At 37.4% G+C, this 14727-nt stretch overlaps 1 protein-coding gene across 1 annotated transcript in view; it reads right to left on the reverse strand.

Moving 5' to 3' along the window:
* Positions 1-14727, reverse strand: part of tenm4 (teneurin transmembrane protein 4) — a 169972-nt gene that overhangs the window by 46553 nt on the left and 108692 nt on the right. Inside the window, exons 19-20 of the mRNA XM_073817373.1 lie at positions 8925-9157; positions 6929-7083 (exon numbers count right to left, since the gene is read on the reverse strand). Coding sequence (XP_073673474.1) covers positions 6929-7083; positions 8925-9157 — 388 coding nt within the window. The remainder of the gene's footprint in view (positions 1-6928; positions 7084-8924; positions 9158-14727) is intronic.

Raw genomic sequence — 14727 nt, forward strand, 5'->3', positions numbered from 1 at the left:
AAATAACTAAAGTAGTCGAACCTGTTCAGTAGAAGGAGGTGTCTCAATACTTTTGCCAGTATAGTGTATATCTTGCTCTGAATGCATGCTATCTGTGGAAGTTTGGCCAGGACCGGTATCAGAATTAAATCACTGAGGATGCTCTCACATATATTTTTGCCACATCCATTGCTATGGTTATCACTGTGTCAGTCATTATTATTTCGAGAGTGAATCCAGCATAAATATGTGGATGTCATTTACGAAACTTTGCAGCGTGTATGTGTCTAAAAAAACAATAGTTTATAATCACTAAAAAGCTGTCACTCATCTTAGTTTATTGTGACCTCACAAGGTTCCATTATAATCAATGAAGCTATTTAAACTGAACCTTGAATCTCTTATTTACATCACATATGAGATGATTCACAAGTGTGCAGAAATGCACTAAACAAAAACTCTGGTGTTTTCAGGGGTGAGTGATCAACTAAAATGCCTTTGATTGGCTGTGTTCACGAAATCAACAGATATATATGTGATTGGTTAACTTCATAGGCAAACACAGATATGTGCTTGGATAGTTTTCCAGATCTTCAATTGAGGGTGTTTTAGGTTTTGTTTGAGGGCTAACTGCTTCAAATTGTAAAAAGAAAAGAAAAGAAAATGTCCAAAATGGAGGCACTTCCACACATTCTCTTATTTCATGCACAGAAGAACTTAGATAACTATGAATGCACCAAAATGCAAGAGTAGGGGCATGCCATATTATAGTTGATCTCACAAGTGTAAGGATTTCAGTATCCCAAAGATCCTGGACTGTCCGATAAGTCCTCAACAACATAAAACATAGCACTCAATACACCATTCTGCCCTCATTCCTGGAAATGATGCCCACACCCTTAGCTGATCTATATCAAACTGCCTCTTGGACGCTGGTCTGCAGTAATCTATTGGCCACAGCCACTGCCATGGCTTAAGTAGCACCGACCATTGATTTTAAGATACGATTAAGTCACAGTAAGACCCGAAGAAAGAAGACTCTCTCTGCCTAACTGAGTCACCGTGTTCTGTTCGATATCGGTCAGCGATATCTCCCCCGAGCTGAAATCTACAACACACACACATACATATGACATGATATCCAGATCTCTTATCACGACAGAGGGATTAATATAATAGGACACATCATGGAGCGGCAGTGCAGAAGTGGAGGTGGTGATGGATGGGCTTTAACCAAAACCAAATGCTAATTTAAAACAATCACTGAAGGAACCTTATCGAGATGGCAGTGAAAGAACATCATCTGGAAAGCATTGCATTTGGTTTTTAAGTGCAATATGTGTGTACAAATCTAATAAACATGCTAAAAAAGGCAAACTAAGAGTCTAAACTAAGGCTTGTCTATATGTCTATATATATTCTCCTTTGTATATTCTTGGACTCCTTTGAGGAAAACTTTGAAAAAAGACAAAAAAGCTGGTCCAAACAACAAACGGTTTTTGCAATGTTGAATGTGATTTCCTTCAAGTAGGACAATTTGTTTGGGCCTGGAACAACACTGCCAATAACCAATCAGATTTTAAGGTCAGGTACAGGGTCCAACCAATCAGATATCAGAGTTAGGGTTAAGTCCAGGGTTAGAGATTCAACAGCATTCAATTCAATTTCTAGGGTACGTTTAGCATTAAGAATATCATTAGAGGACTAAGACAAATAACACATTTTCCAGAAAAAAAAAAAAACGCACTTGACGAACAGATGTCTTGATGTTTTTGTGATATCAGGGTAATTCTTTGTTTATCAAATCCATTTCCTTCTGAACAATGGTGATTAAATATTCAGCGCCTGTGTATTTGTGTGTGTGGGGGGGCCGGAGGTGGGATTTGATACCTCTGTGAGTGATAGACAGGATGTATCATCTCTATTTCCCTCACACTTTCACACACTAACAGAGTGAGAGAGAGAGAGAATAAACGGCTCACACCCGCGTAAATCCAACACTAGAACAGCTGCCGTTAAATCCTTCAACATACGCTCAGGCACGCGTAATGAGAACACGCAGACTTGACCTTGTCCGAAAGCATGTAAGCAGCTTGCATCTTAAACAGCCTTTTGAAAATACAGTCCTTACTGCGACGTTTCTTATCAATTTTGATTCACGTCATGAAAAGGGAAAAAATCGCTCACTTAGTTTGAAGACATGCTGTTTTGGAACAGCCGTTGCTGTAGATAACAGGGTTGCGCACCATTTAAATTCCAATCAAACTCCTGAGGTAGCAAACAGGATGCAGTTTTGACCTTTCGCTAAGCTCCACCCACCTCAAACTCTTGAGTTACTGTCGAAACTACAATGGCTTGAATCAACCAACAACATGTAAATGAATAACATTCTCAACTACTCAAGATTTTTGTTTTAAAAGAAATGAATGCTCAGCAAGGACAAGTACACTATATGGAGGAATATCCTGAAATGTTTTCCTCAAAAAACATAATTTCTTTATGACTGAAGAAAGACAGACATGAACATCTTGGGTGGCAAGGGGATGAGTAAATTATCTGTAAATTTTTGTTCTGCAAATGAACTTCTCCTTTAATTTAGATAATATTATGAAATGTTTGTTGAGTTGCAAATCAGCATATTAGAATGATTTCTAAAGGATCATGTGACACTGAAAACTGATGGAAAAATCAACTTTGTCATCACAGAAATTAATTACATTTTAAAATATATTCAGATGGAAAACTATAGAAGCCTGTTTCCACCACTGAATAAAAAAAAGGTAATTGCGACTTTTTAATCTTACAATTCTGACTATTATTTTTTAGAATTGCATAACACAAACTCACAATTGTGACGTTTTTCTCAGAATTGAGATATAAACTTTGAGTTAAGTTAAAATTGCGAAATATAAATCACAAGTTTATATCTCACAATTCTGACTTTATTACATGCAATTGCGAGTTAAGTCAGAATTGTGAGATATAAACTAGCAATTCTGAGAACAAGACTTTTTTTCCCCCTTAAAACTGGACTTTATAACTTACAATTGTGAGTTTATATCTCACAATTCTGACTTTTTTCTCAGAATTGAAAGTTTATATCTCAGAATTCTGACTTTATAACATGCAATTGCAAGTTGTTAAGTCAGATTTCTGAGATATGAACTTGCAATTCTGGAAACAGTCTTTTTTTCCCTTTATAACTCGCAATTGTGGGTTTATATCTCGCAATTCTGACTTTTTACTCAGAATTGTGAGATATAAACAAGCAATTGTGGGTTATTAAGTCAGAATTGTAAGATATAAACTTGCAATTCTGAAAACATTTTTTCCCCTTTATAACTTGCAATTGTAAGTTTGTTTCTCAAATGCAAGATATAAACTTGCAATTGCAAGAAAAAAGTCAGAATTGCGAATTTTTAATCTTATGATTCTAACTATTTCTCACAATTGTGAGTTCATATCACACAATTCTGAGAAAATTGTGTCAGAATTGTGAGTTTATATCTTGTAATTCCGACTTTATTTCTCAGAACTGTGAGTTTATATCATGCAATTCTAAAAAAAAGTCTGAATTGTGCGATAAAAAATCGCAATAACATTTTAAAAGTTTTTATTCATTGTAGTAATATTTCACAATATTACTGTTTTACTGCATTTTTGATTTAATAAATGCACCCTTGGTGAGCATAAAAGTCTTATTAAAAAAAAAAAAAATTGTGAAAAAAATCAGACCCAAACACAACTTGTATCCTTTCTGGGTATACTGTGTCACTGTTATAGTTATTTTGGATTCTATATTATTATTCTATAATATTATGTTAAAAACATCCCAAACACATTGATATTGAGGAAATGGCGGCTTGCACCAGGTGCTAAGGTAGGACTTAATAATGTTTTAAGGCGAGCAAGGGTCATTATTTTTTTTTTACAATTGGAATGAAATAAACATTTTACAGGGAGTATACAATCCAATCCCTGTCATTTTGCTCCTCAAGTAAATTTATCTTGATTTAAGAATGTTTAATGTTTGCAGTGAAAACAATGCAAAAATACTCAGTATGAAAATCATTTTATGCAGGTTTTTTTTCATTCTGAATTTTGCCAAACTCCAGTGGAAAAACCTTGAAATTGCATACCAAAAATAACCATCACTGAATTAAATAGATATTTAAATATTCCCATTCCTTCAAGAATGTGCCGTTATCACCATATTTCTACATTCACCAGGGGATGAGGAGAATGTATTTTCGAAACCAGTGTAAGACTTGTGAAGAAATATTCTTGGCAAGTTTCAAATTCATAGTGCTCTTGCAGGGAGCCTGCACTGCCTGAAAGGCAAACAAATTTGGAATATAATGTGAGGTGTGCTCTGAATGCTAGATCTGAATAGTAAGTGGAAAGGAATGAAGCCATCACAGAATTGAAGCTTCTAAGGGGGGCTTATTGGAAGCGGAGATATCAGGACCTAAAGAGCATCACGTGTTAATGAGCTCGGCACCCTGCACCAAAAAATATGATATTTTTGGTTGGATCTAGGTGAGAATTGGCAGGCGGTGTATGAGAGGGAGGAAACAGGCTTCAGATGAGCCCTCAAAAGTGTGGCAGCAGCAGGCTTAAGTAATGCGGCAGCGCGTTTGATGCAGTGAGCGTGTGCTGCACATGCATTTTTAATGGATGCTTTTTACTGTCTGAGTGTCTTTGGCAGAAGCTGGTGTGATTTGTCATCATTGAGGCCGGGACTGCAGTGGTCTTTCTGTTTGTGTGTGTGCGTGTGTTTCAGGATAGAGAGGTTTTCTCTGTGGTGCAGCTGGAGGTCGTCTCCCCAGTGATCCACGTCCTTTCAGCAAAATAAAGCCTCTCAGTCAGGCAGCAGAAGCATTATTGAGCAAACCGTAAGCTGGAGAGATGTATGTAAGCAAAACCAAAAGGTTGAATACAATTCCTGTGTTACACCCCCCCCCCCCATTTCATTCAATTTACAATCTTCATACTGTGGTCTTGAAGAGTCATCAAGGACGAGACATATTAAGATGTGTCTCAGATATAATTGATTGTAAGGAGAATCTAAATAAATAAAAATAAATAAAATGAAAACCTATTTTTTAAATGTTATTATTTTCCTACAGATTACATAACATGTTTAATGTAAATATAATGTAAATAGAATGTACACTACCATATGGGTCAGTAAGATTTGTTGGGGGAAGGGGAGGGAGGTGGTAAATTAACAATTTTTTTTTAGCAAGGATGCATTAAATTGATCAAAAGTTATTGTAAAGATATTGGAGATGTCACAAAAATCCTATTTCAAATAGATGCTGTGTATTCAAACTTCTTGTTTATCAGAAAATTCTGAAAAAAATATATAATACTTTCCACAGAAATATTAAGCAGGACAACTGTAAACACTAAAATGTTTCTTAAGGAGAAAATTATAACATTCATATGATTTCTGGAGAACCATGTGACACTAAAAACTGGAGTAATGGGTGCTAAAAAATGGCTTTGCAATCAAAGGAATAAATTAGATTTTAAAACACACTCTTAAAATAAAGGTGCTTTAAAAGGTTCTTCACAGCGATGCCATAGAAGGACCATTTTTGGTTCCACAAAGAATCATACAGTCAAAGGTTCTTTAAAGAACCATCTGTTTCTTACCTTTTTATAATCTGAAGAACCTTCTTTCACCACAAAGAACCTTGTTGGTCAGATGTCAAAGGTTCTTTATGGAACCATTTAGACAAAAAAAGGTTCTTCTATGGCATTGTGAAGCACCTTTATTTTTAAGAGTTTATATTCAAATACAAGTTCTTTTAAATTATTTCATAATATTATACTTTTTTTTAAGTATTTCTGATCAATAAAGCATCCTTGCAGACCTTGAAGTTCCCATATTACATTAAAAACATAAAGGTTAGCAAAACCTATTACTATAATATATAAAAAAATCTATTTTTAATTACTATATGCACAAAAATAATGAAGAACATATGAATTTAAAGCTCAATAGTAAGTATACAACATTTATTGAACTAAACATAGTTGATGTTGATTTTATTATTAAAAAGAAATCACTTTCTCTAGATAGGATGATTTTCCTCAGTTGTATTCAATTTTATTCAGTAATGTAGTAACTTTGACTCAAAGATAATTTGCATTTGCTTAAATGTCTGCCATATCTACATCTACCTCATTTCAAGATTGAAATCTGACTTCCTGTGGAGCTCTATTGTACTTTTCCAAAAAGGATGCTAGAACACACTTAATGAGTTACTGCATTGATATCAAGTAATTATAAACATTTTAGCCATAAAATTGGGTAAGATGAAGATGTTTACTTTAGAATCAGCTTATTGACTGTCAACTAAACAGAGAAATCTAAGAAGGTATTTTCTTTGTCATTGTAACCGCAGGCATTGTTGATTGTCTTGACACTGGGAGAACGTTGCAGGCAAATTAAGTAAAGGAAAACCAAAAGCAGCCTGAAAGGCTCTAGGTCTGGACCTCCAGGGCAGCGCAACATCCCAAAATGATACTTTAGAGATGGCAGCACAGTGTCCTTGCCTGGGGTGACAGGTAACATTTGGATTGGTTAACAATGCCTAGGGTGACCTGAGAGTGCGCGTCTTTGTGAGCGTGTATGCAAGAGGGAGCAACTCTGTCGCTCAGGTTGTAGGTCAGCTTGAAACTGGGTTTCGCAGGCCTGCAGCTGTAGGCAGCATCTGGGTTACTGCAACCCATGGCAACACAGAGACCCCTGACCTGCCCTGAAGAGTTGTCAGCTGCAACCCCTTACCCTCGTTAAGGCTGGCATGACGATTACACCCAACATGGTGGCAGAACAGTATAGTTGTGCTGGCCTTTCACAAATCCTGCCTAAAGTGGCCTTTATAAAAAGGCGTGATGGATGAGAAAACCGCAGAGGGAACACAAGAAGGCTACCCACCTGAGAGATGTCCATCACCGAGTCACAGCTCAGGGGTCGTGCTGAGGTCAAGTCGTTGAAGCCCAGCAGGGTGGATATGATACCATTCTGATCGATGCGGCGGATCATAGTGCCGTCTACGAAGAAGATCACGCCATACTTATCCACAGTAATGCCTGGAGACAAGAGACAGAAAAAGGGAATGGATTTCTGCAGGGAGGACTGAATCAAGATGGAATCTGAAATGAATCTTACATGATCAACAATTACATGTGAATTACAAAGCTGTCAAGAAGATTCATATTTCACAAATGGAAATAAAATAAATACATAAATACTTAAAACATACGGAATATAGTTAACTATAGAAAATGAAAACTACTTTTGTAATATATCATACATATAACTAAATAACATACTATATATATATATATATATATATATATATATATATATATATATTTATAGTTGAGGTCAAAAGTTTACACCCCCTTTCAGAATCTGCAAAATGTTAATAAGAATAAAAAAATTAAGAGGGATCCTACAAAATGCATGTTATTGTTGATTTAGTACTGAACTGAATAAGATATTTCACATAACAGATGTTTACATATAGTCCAAAATAGATAATAATTGTTTAATTTTAAAAAATGACCCCGTTCAAAAGTTTACATCCCCTTGATTCTTAATATTGTATAGTTACCTGAATGATCCACAGCTGGGGTTTTTTTTTTGTGATAGCCGTTCACGAGTCCCTTGTTTCTCCTGAACAGTTAAACTGCCTGCTGTTCTTCAGAAAAAAACCTTTAGGTCCCACAAATTCTTTGATTTCCAGCATTTGTGTGTATTTGAACCCTTTCCAACAATGACTGTATGAATTTGAGATCCATCTTTTCACACTGAGGACAACTGAGGGACTCGTATGCAGCTATTACAAAAGGTTCAAACGCTCACTGATGCTCCGGAAGGAAAAACCATGCATTAAGAGCCAGGGGTGAAAACTTTTGAACAGAATGAAGATCATGTCACATTTTTTTATTTAGTACTGCCCTTCAGAGACTACAGAAGATAGTTACATGTTTCCAGACAAAATAAGTTAAATTTACCCTGCTCTTCAAATTCAAAATATTTCTTTTAGATTTTGATGTGAACTGTGACTTGTGCAAATTCACAAACATAACACAACAGAATATAACACAAAACACAACAGGAAGTTACGTTTATTTTAAGTTCACGTTCATTTCATAAAGTTAGAATGATATAGTGATAATTGTAAGTACAGAATGAAATGCATATCTCTCAGCATCAACATGTTCAATAGGAAGCCTGAAGTCTAATAAAAAAAATCCATGTGCTAGATTCATTATTTATGTCTGAGGAACAACAACCAGGAATTGAGCATCCTGGGGAAGAGAGATGCGTGTGGTGCTGTTCAAGCTATTTAAGAACGTGTGAATCATTTCAACGTCACTGCGGATGACAAAGGAAAATGTGACTCTGGGTACGTCATCTTTGATTTGCATATTATAACACGGCTTCAGTCACAGATGTTTCTGTACTTTCAAACGACAGAATAGCTAACATACTAGGAAATGGAAAGCTATAATATTATTACTTTGTGCTGGTGAAAATAGAGAGAAGCATTAATTGAAGCCCCCTCAAGATTCCCCTCAGAGCACTACATATGCTACACTAGGAGAATGGGTACTCTCAATACTGGAAATTTGACAAGCGTATACAAACCGCAGGTTTTGCTATCAATTTCATGCTGTGGTTTTGGGGTTTTCTCTGAATTTGTTGCTTAGGGCTTGTACTGGTACACATATATAGAGGAAGCTCATTTTAGAGAGAGTATGTGTGGCTGAAGCAAAATAGCTGAAATTGCTTACAGCGTCTTTAATTTAAGGGAATTTGCTCATAGCCTAATGGGAATGATGGGAAAATTGAACCAGTAATGTCAAAATCGCTGTCTGTTTCAAATAAGCCAACACTGTTATTCAGATACATGGAGACTTACCTCTTGGATTGGTAAGTGTGGCCTCCACGGCCTTTCCTCCGTCTCCACAACGCGTCTCATCGTAGGGAAGACACTGATCGCCTGTTCCTGCCACCAGCTCAAGGTTCTTTGCCACATCCTTCACTGTATTCAGAGACTTTATTTTAAACACCTTCCTGCTGCTGGTGTCCGAAAGGTACAGGGCCCCCGAAACAGGACTAGTAGCCAGATAATATTTGTGTGCAGGACTATTGCTAAAAAAACAAACAAGAAAAAACAATTAGTTGTGATGTAAAGGTTTCATTAAAGTACTATTTGTAAAGTACTATGTGTTTTCAAGGGGTCATGACATGAGAAATCAAATGTTCCTTGATCTTTTGGTATATAAGAGGTCTTTGTACCATTAAAACATCCTGCAAGTCTCATAGCTTAAATCATCCGCCTCGTTTATTCAAGCTCCAAAAATAGCTCATTTGCATCTGAGGTGCAAGGTGATGTTAACTGTGCACAAACATTCGCATAAAAACTCCCTCCCCACAGCGTCCTGGAGAGTTCACAAAGAAACATTTGTTGAAAGATGAAGCAGTACTAGATCTGACTGCAGCTGCATCACAAACTGTAAGTAAATTATTTCATAATGCTTTGTCTAGAAATTACCTTTTTTATATCATATTGTCAAAACGCTGACATGCAATAGTGAGGGGCGTTGATACTGTTTCCTATGCAATGATGTTTGCCAATCATAACAGTGACCGATTAATGAGAAGCCTAAAAGGACACACCGCTTAAAACCATGTAGTTTCAGACAGAGGGTCAGAATGACGGTTTAAAATAATAATAATAATAATAATTTTTCCACATATTTATTTGGATTTATTTGGAACTTTTTTTTTTTTGTAACAAAAATACATAATAACTAAACCTCAAGGAACATAGTAATTAGGAAAGGCATGTCATGACCCCTTTCAGATTTTTTTTTTAAGAAATATATTTATTTACTTATTAAATGTAATTGAAGTCATTCTAAACTCTCATTGCTAAAGTGACATGATGGCCATGGAAAACATAACAGCAGTCTTGTGAATCACGTGTCACGTTTAAATCCATGCATTACAAACTGCTTCAGAAAAGGGGCTTTGAAGCAAGCAGTTATATATGTTGCAAGTAGGAATCAAGGGTTGACAGATCCACTGCCATCGCTTGAGACGTCTCTGCCATGTCCTCTCCGCATCAGTCTTTTACTGTGTGCATCTACTCTCATTCCAAATATAGAAACGCATGTAGTGTGTGTAAAGCCTGTGGTTAATGCAGTCGGCCCAGCGTCTAATGTGCTGCCAGTGCGCATTCAAATAGGTATGCCACCAACCCCCCCGTGGGGAAACTTTCTTCTGGAGATGCATGTGGTCTAGAGCCGTTATCTAAACACATTATGTATTCCCAGAGCAAAAATGGCCCACAGGCCAAAAAAAAACAGTCCATTACATGTAAAGCTGGACAGTCAAAGTCATCCCTCACAACCACACAGGGGGCTAAAGAACATGAAAGCTCCACAAAATGGCTCCAATCAGGCTAGAGAGGGTCTCGCTAGTGGGAAAAAAACATCCAATCTGAAGGCAATGCACTGAGTTTTCTCTTTATGGTATACTAATCACATTCTGAGAAAATGATAGAAAGGCTATAGCACCTGGACTGCAATTTTACACTTTTCAAGTTGATTTGTGATATGCTCTAATTGTAGCTCCGCTAATGGCCACATCTGTGGTCAAATACTGCTTGTGGTGAAATGTGGATGACTTGCACAGGTTAGTGCTAGAACAAAAATTGCTCACCTAAAATGTTACTTCAAGCTCAGGCAATTTCTATCAGCTGAAGTACAGTGAAAAACAGAATTACTGTACTGGCTGATTTAATAGGCCTATGTGTTGCAGAAAAGGTGGAAATCATAATGTTCAACTCATGATAAATGTTAGCTTTTGTAAAAATGTGCGAATATTCAGCAGTTGTTCATGACAAAGAGAAAAAAAGTGTGAAATGATCTTGCCTTTCTGGAATGGTGTCTTCCTGGAGGGGTTAATTGTTTTTGAACAAAGTGAGAAAGGTCACAGCATGAGAACAAAAATGCTAAGTGAAAAGCATTCTTTATGAGATGACTAGCCATGGCACATGCTAAGACACACATCTGCCAAAAGCTATCACTGCTAACAGCCAACTTCTGTTTAGCATTTAAAATGCTGAATGAAAATGTAAATGGGAAAGGTCATTCAACCCAGCAAAAACATTAATTGAACAATATTTTCTTTGTAAAAAGTGCCACTCTGCTGTGTTAGTATGCTAGTCATAACTAGCCACAGCAAATGCTACGTGACACACAACCAACTCGTCTTAAGATTCAGATTCGAAATCTAACAAAGTGAGAAAGGTCAAAATGTTGAGAACAAAATGTTATGTGAAAAGCAAGATGACATGCTTGCTGTAACATGCCTGCTATAAACCATCATTGCTAACAACCAACTCGTCAAAGGATAAACATTCAGAACTTAAAATGAGAAGGTCAGCAATTCAGTGAAAATAGAACTCCTGGCATTATAGGACTAGTGCTCTCAAGATAACTAGCCGCAGCAAATGCTACAACACTTATATGCTAAATACCATCATTGCTAACATCCAATTTGTCTAAAGATTAGCATTCAAAACCTAACAAAGTGAGAAAGGTCACTGCGAGAGAACAAAAACATTCAGGGACAGGCATTCTTCGTAAGATGACTAGCCTAAGCAAATGCTACAACACGTCTGCAAATACCACCATCGCTAAAAACAAACTTGTCTTACCTCCATATTAAAAACCCTACCAAGATGAGAAACTGAAAATATTTGCCTAAAAAAGCCACTCTATGTAGATCTAAAACACATCTCCCTGCTGAAAAAAAAAAAAAAAACAGCTAAAACCAGCCTAGGCTGGTTGGCTGGTCTTAGCTGGTTTAAGCTGGAAGTAGCTGGTTTTAGTTGGTCAAAGTGGCCAAAACCCCTATAAAACCAGCCTGCTGACCAGCTAAAAACAAGCCTGGTTGATCAGCTAAAACCAGCCAACCAGCCTAGGCTGGTTTTAGCTGTTTTTTCAACAAGCCACAGCAAATTCTACAACACACATCTGCCAAATACTCTCATATTCAACACCTAACCTGTCTTCGGATCAGCATTCAAAACCGATTAAACAAATCCGAAGCATGTTCCCCTGAAACTCCGCGGCTGTTAGTGCCAAATCCCAGTGGCCCAACGCGAGAGTGTGGAAAGGAATAGCGGCAGGTCTGCAGCATTGTCAGTTTCGATCTATTATTCAGACCGACAACTGACCTTCTAGAAGATCGCTGGAAACAGGCTGCTTCGGCTGACCTGGGGCTTGGCACGTCACTGTGTGGCTGCTGACCATGTTGAATGATGTCCTCGGTTTGGAAGGAAGGTAAAATGGGTTTGTCAAGAAAAATCTCAATCCCATTTTGCAAGTGGGGTGCGACGCTTTGGGCAGATGCTTTTTGGTCGCAGCAGTGTCTGCGTTGTACAATGTGTTATTGGTGGCACGCGGCATTGTGCTTTCTGTGATGAGAACACCCTGACCTTCATAAGCTCCATCTATATTCAACAACTAAAGTCGGTCTGGGGAGGATAATTGGATTTTTCAGCATGTTGCTGTGACGATGGAGGTGAGCAACTCTTGTGGAAAGGGGGTCAGCGGCTATGTCAAAGAGATCATGGTCTAGCCTTATTCCCTCGTCTGCATCCACATACATAAACACTGAGATGCTTTTATTTGTTTTCACACAACAGTGATGACTGTTCTTTTCCGGTTGCAAATATGATTTGGCCTTTTCAGCAGTCATTTTTACAAAGGTATATTTCTAAAATGAATTATTGGAACACGTTCCAGTAAGTGATTTAGCCCAAAGCACAACTTTTACAATCAAAAGAACAACACAAACCTGGTTCAAGGCTTATAATACAAAGCAGCACCTACAAAAACACTACAAAACATTTAGTGGCCCTTAAGACAGAAACTGACTCTGGGAGAAACACAAATGCTTGGATACTTGCCAGGCTGTTTGATGGACAGAAATGCATAAGATCCTTTTGATGGTGATACAGGGGCATTCAAACCTGCTCCTGGAGGCTCCCTGTTCTGCAGAGTATAAACTGTGTTCACGCCATGTTGTAATTACCGTAATTTTGAAAACAACATGTGACGTTCTACTAGGAGTTGTTCCAAGTCCCCGGAATTATGCGTTTCTATCACATGCTTGCAGAACTTGTAAGCTAGGACTGTTCTGAGATCTACGACTCTACGATACCACCTGACCACTGCTAGATTTATTTAGGTCATGTCCAGATAAGCACCCGTTGTCACAGTTGTAAACACAACAACTTTCTTTTTCCATGAGGGGTTTGGTGTAACGGCATCTTTGTTTCCAGGTTGAATGTTAAAGAACACTACACACACGTCCTGGAAATTCAATTCAACCAAAGAATTTAACCATTCAGATGATGACTTCAAATCTCCTGAAGTGTTTCCAATTTTGTGCGCCATATGCATTAGACATTCAGCCAACAGTCCGTGGGCATGATGTCTGAAGCTGAGACTATACCTGTAAGGCTGCATTCTACTTCACTTTTAGAAACACACTTACAAATTTCCCTAAGCACTTTCCCCACGGAGGCCATTTTGAAGGGCGTTCCACTTTGTGAAGTGGACCACATAGGTTTAAATGACAGTCCCTTGAGCCCTTGTTTTTGACTGAGGGAGCCAGTCTACTTCATATCAAGGTGATACACCAGACAGTAGTGGGCAGTCGTGCAGTGTAATCAGTGATCTACACATCTGAGTCAGCAAGACTTATGGAAGTTATCAAGGGAAGGACATAAAAAAACAGGAATACAGCCCGAGTAGAACATCACGTTTTGATATCTCGGAATTACAATAATTCTGACATGGTGTGATTGCAGCTTTAGTTCTAATCCTAATTAAACATTCCTTAACCAGTTAATCAAGGACTCCAGGCTTACTAGAAACTTCCAAGCAGGTGTGTTGGGGAAGGTTGGACACCTTTGTCCTAAAGTACAACTGGTCCTACATCTCTAAAATTTTAATTGATCAACAGATGCCTACAGTTGAGGTCAAAAGTCCCCCCCCCCTTCAGAAAAATGTTAATTATTTTACCAAAATATAAGGGATCACACAAAATGCATGTTATTGTTTATTTAGTACTGACCTAAGTAAGATATTTCACATAGAGGATGTTTACATATAGAGAAAATAGTTGAATTTATTAAAAAAAAAAAAAAAAAAAAAAAATCACCCAGTTCAAAAGTTCACATCCCCTTGATTCTTAATAATGTGTTCTTACCACAGCTGTGATTTTTTTGTTTAGTGATAGTTGTTCATGAGTCCCTTGTTTGTCCTGCCTGCTGTTCTTCAGAAAAATCCTTCAGGTCCCACAATTGTTTTGGTTTTCCTGCATTTTTGTGTATTTGAACCCTTTCCAACAATGACTGTATGATTTTGAGATCCATCTTTTCACACTGAGGGACTCATGTTTAACTACTAGAGCCAGGGGGTAAAAACTTTTTGAATTTGAAAATCAGGGTAAATTTAACTTATTTTGTCTTCTGGGAAACATGTAAGTATCTTCTGTAGCCACTGAAGGGCGGTACTAAATAAATAACAAAAAAAGATGATATTGAGGCAAAATAAGAAAAAAATCTCTATTCTGTTCAAAAGTTTTCACCCCCTGGCTCTTAAAGGAACACTCCACTTTTTTTGGAAATAGGCTCATTC

This window comes from Garra rufa, chromosome 14 (genome assembly GCF_049309525.1).
Source record: "Garra rufa chromosome 14, GarRuf1.0, whole genome shotgun sequence".
NCBI classification, from domain to species: Eukaryota; Metazoa; Chordata; class Actinopteri; order Cypriniformes; family Cyprinidae; genus Garra; species Garra rufa.